The sequence below is a fragment of the Octodon degus genome, unplaced genomic scaffold (assembly GCF_000260255.1).
Source record: "Octodon degus isolate 3935 unplaced genomic scaffold, OctDeg1.0 scaffold00160, whole genome shotgun sequence".
Classification (NCBI taxonomy): Eukaryota; Metazoa; Chordata; class Mammalia; order Rodentia; family Octodontidae; genus Octodon; species Octodon degus.
Genome location: NW_004524736.1, coordinates 5,609,701 through 5,613,591, shown reverse-complemented (window position 1 = coordinate 5,613,591; position 3,891 = coordinate 5,609,701). Strand labels below are relative to the sequence as shown.

General features: G+C 41.4%; 1 protein-coding gene across 3 annotated transcripts in view; it reads right to left on the bottom strand.

The window, feature by feature from the left end:
• Positions 1-202: 202 nt before the first annotated feature.
• Positions 203-3,891, bottom strand: part of Strip2 (striatin interacting protein 2) — a 46,886-nt gene continuing 43,197 nt past the window's right edge. For 2 of the 3 annotated variants that reach the window (XM_023702875.1, XM_004642743.2), the window contains exon 21: positions 203-1,399. In XM_023702875.1, the coding sequence (XP_023558643.1) occupies positions 1,149-1,399 (251 nt within the window). In that variant the 3' untranslated portion in view covers positions 203-1,148. The remainder of the gene's footprint in view (positions 1,400-3,891) is intronic. The other variant, XM_023702876.1, reaches the window with a different exon arrangement.

Below are 3,891 nucleotides of genomic sequence, written 5' to 3'. Positions count from 1 at the left end.
AGTTTTCTAGAAACGTGATTCTTAGGGAAGGATATGATTCTGCTGGCGAAGAGAGAAGTATACAGAGGTTGATGCACCAGCTCTCATATTTGCAGTGAAATGTGTAACTCTTAGGGAAAATATCATTAAACCTCCTCATGACACTTTGAAACTGCTAGCAGTAAGAAGGGAAAAAAATCAATCAATTTTGAAGAAGCAAAAGTGTAAGCTATGATGTTCTTGCTGTTCTTTTCAATTAAAAAATAAATTAATCAGCACAAACATGCTATTTCAATAAAACCTCCTATCATTAACTTTTCATTTAAAGAATGACACAGATAAAAAGGATAATTTCTACGGAGTACTCAGCCATCTTAAAGACTGAAGTAATTTCAAAAAAACATGAAACACCCTGAAAAAAAGGACTGATTATTTCATACTGGTTGTGTCTCTTTATAAATAGCAGAGCACTCCTTGCTCTATACAGAGTATACATGGGAATAATTTCACATTCAACATAGATATCTTAAGAAATAAAGGAACAACCACTCTACACAATATGCTTTTCCGTAACATGCACTGTTTAGGGAATAGTAAGTCATTATCCTTGGCAAAGAAGGTGCAGGTGCTCTAAAGTCTTCTCAGAGCTAACGATTTTACAAGTGTCATAATTAAAAATTTGAAAATATCGTATTAATTTTTAAAGTTGCCAAAATTCTGATAAGTCCTAGGAGTTCAGGGTGGGCAAGAAGAAAATCTTCTCCCTAATGTGTGACCTGTACCTGTTCCACTATTTGGGATGAATAGTGGCTCAAATGCCACACCAAGTCCCATCATTCTCAGAACCAGCCAAGGCAGCCTGGTTCTTGGCAAGACTAAAGCGGGTCTCATCCAAGAGTCCTCTCCAGGACCAACCCACCACAAGGCTGCCAGGCCTACAGGACACACAGCTGACCCGGGGCAAGGTGATCAGCTTGTTGTAACTCAGGATCCAAGCTCATCGTCCTCCAGGATAACCCTGAACTGTGCTGGATGCCTTGGGCTGGGCCTGGCCTCTCCTTGACAAGCGCTTCTAGGCAGGGAGTGAGGGCTGGATGGGTAGGGTAGGCGGAGCACCATTTATAGGAGCCAACCTCCATCTATCCGACACTTCGTTGAGCAGAGCTTTGTCAGTGATTCTGGAGCAGCTCCTCCCAACAGATGGGCTGTGAAAACACCTCTCTCTCTAGCCAGAGCTCATAGGAATAGTGGAAATCTTCAGGTAGATCCAACCTCTGCCCCAGCACGCTCTGCAAGCAGTTGTCCACAGGTGAAAATTCAGAGTCCTGGGGTTTGTCATACCGGCGGCTGTTAAAAGCTTCAATGTTGGCCCTCAGGGTGCACTCTTCTGCTTGGAAGTCCCACGGCCTGGCATCAATGTCTGTGTTGGAAAGAGAAGAAGAAAAAGATGCACTGAACCGAGGACATCACTCTCTTGCTACTGAGCATGGACTGTGAAACTGATCAGAATTATCCTTCTTTATAAAGAGCAATACACAAAGTAAGGCTATAGCATTCTGGTAACTGCGTGGAATCCCCACCATCACATCACAAGTCTGTGTTCTTTTTTGTTTTGTAGTATTAGGGACTAGCCTTCACAGAGTTACATCCTAGCCCATTTTTTATTTTTTTTTGAGACAGGGTCTCAGTAAGTCACTGTTACAGCTTATGCATAGGTGTACTCCCAACGCTCATGCAGCTCAGGTGGGGCTTTTCAGAGGTGTGATTATTAAATTAGTCCACTGATTGCTTTGGCATAGGTCTGAGTGTGGATAGGGGCGGCCCTCCCCGGGTGAGTGCTACCCACCCTAACTGTGTAGCCTGGAGAGACTGGAGGGATAGAAAGAGGGCTGCTGTCATGGCCTGCTGCTTCCTTTCTGCTTCACTGCTTTGCGCCTTCTTGCCCACCATGAACGGTTTCTCCTCTGTGATGCCCCTCTGCCATGCCAGCCAGCCTTGGAGCCAGCTAGCGATGGACTGAAGCATCTACAACCTGAGAACTAAATAAACCTTTCCTTTACTTTGGGTGTTGGGTATGTTGTCTCAGCAAGGAGAAAAGCAAGCAAGACAGTCACTAAAAAGCCCATGGGCAGGTCAAATAGCTCAGCAGATTAAAGCACCTACAAGCAAGTACAAGGGACAGGGGTTTGATCCTTGGGTCTGCCATGCCAGCCCCGCCCCTGGAGTATGCTGAGACAGCAATTGAGACTGGGCATGGTGGTGTGCGCCTGTAGTCCCGGCTCTTGGAAAGCTGTAAACAGGTGGATCATTACGAGTCTGATCTAGTAGTGAACCCTGAACACCCTGTAGACTTTTCCCTAACATGCAAAAAATAAAAAAAAGAAAAAAGAAAAGAAGCCCAGAATGGGCTTGAACTTTTTTTTTTTTTTCTTTTTTTGAGATTCTTATGGTACTGTTCAGGATGGTCTTGAACTTGCATTTATTCTCCTGCCTCAGCCTCCCAGAGTAGTTAGTCTATAGGCCTCAGCCACCAAGCTGGCGTTCATTAGCATTTTTTGATTATGAGTGGCAGGCTTCCATAATCTGTGTCATTCAATTTAACATATATTTCAGGGCTGGAGATACAAAGTTCCTACATATCTGTTGTCCTACACTCTGTGGTTTATCATAAAAAAGTATAGTTTGGGGTTGGGTTCATAATGGCAGCAAGAAGACGTATCATTTATACGACAAAACATTTTATATTTTAAGGGCTGGAGGTATAGCTTAGTTTGCCTAGCATGTATAGTACCTGGAGTTCTATTCCCAGTACCACTAAAAAACCCCAAAAACAAAACAAAAAAGGTATTATGCTTTAAAAACTTTCAGGAATATAAATAGCTAATTGTATTTTATATTGTATAGCAGAAGTTGCATCCTGGCTTGGTAGGTGCCAGTCATACATTTTTCTTAGTTGTCTGAACTATTTACTACACTATTTTATAAAATCAAGCAGAGTAGGGCCGGTGAGATAGCTCAGTAGACTAAGCACCTGCTTAGGCAAGCACAGGGACCTGGGTTCAATCCCCAGCACCACATGCTGCGCCAGCTTTGCCCTAGACATGCTGAGCCAACCACCGAGACCTGGCGTGGTAGTGCACGCCTGTAATCCCAGCACTGGGGAGGCTGAAAACAGGAGGATCACTACGAGTCTGTGCTGCGTAGTGAGGCCCTGTACCAAGGATTTAAAAAACAAAAGAGTACAAACCTGAGCAAACATGAGTAATTACCTTAAAATTATTAAATTCAATTATGAAAATAATAGTCAATTCTAATGATAACATAAACAATGAAAAAGCTCTCTAAGATAAAAGTTTATCCAAGTTTTGGTCAAACTTAGCATAACTTTTGGTAGATAAAACAGATACTATGGTTCCTGATGAACATGTGAGAGGTATTATAGCCATAAAGGTTTACATTAAATTCAACAAATCTGAAGATTCAACCTTTAGCTTCTAAGTATTACCATGGATAGAGGAATAAGGTAAATGACACCATAAAGAAACACACTAACAAATCCAGAAGACAGCTGGCCAGGTTTTTCAACTGTGTAGGCAGGGGTGAGTGGTACATTAAAGAAGAGTTAAGGTATATAACAACCAGATACAATTTGTGGTCCTAAATGAGATTCTAACGTGGAAAAATAGCTGAATAAAAACCATTTTGGGATAACTGGAGAATTCCAAATATAGGCTTGATTTTAGGTATAATGAAAATGTATTGACAGGGAAAGGAAGAAGTAACATTAATTGAGAAGAACAGATTTTTTAGTAGCATGTACCAAGTTCTTTCATCTTAATAAATATTCATAACAAAAGATTGGGAAGAATATATGACAAGATATTATTTTATTTATTTATTTTTTATTTTTTT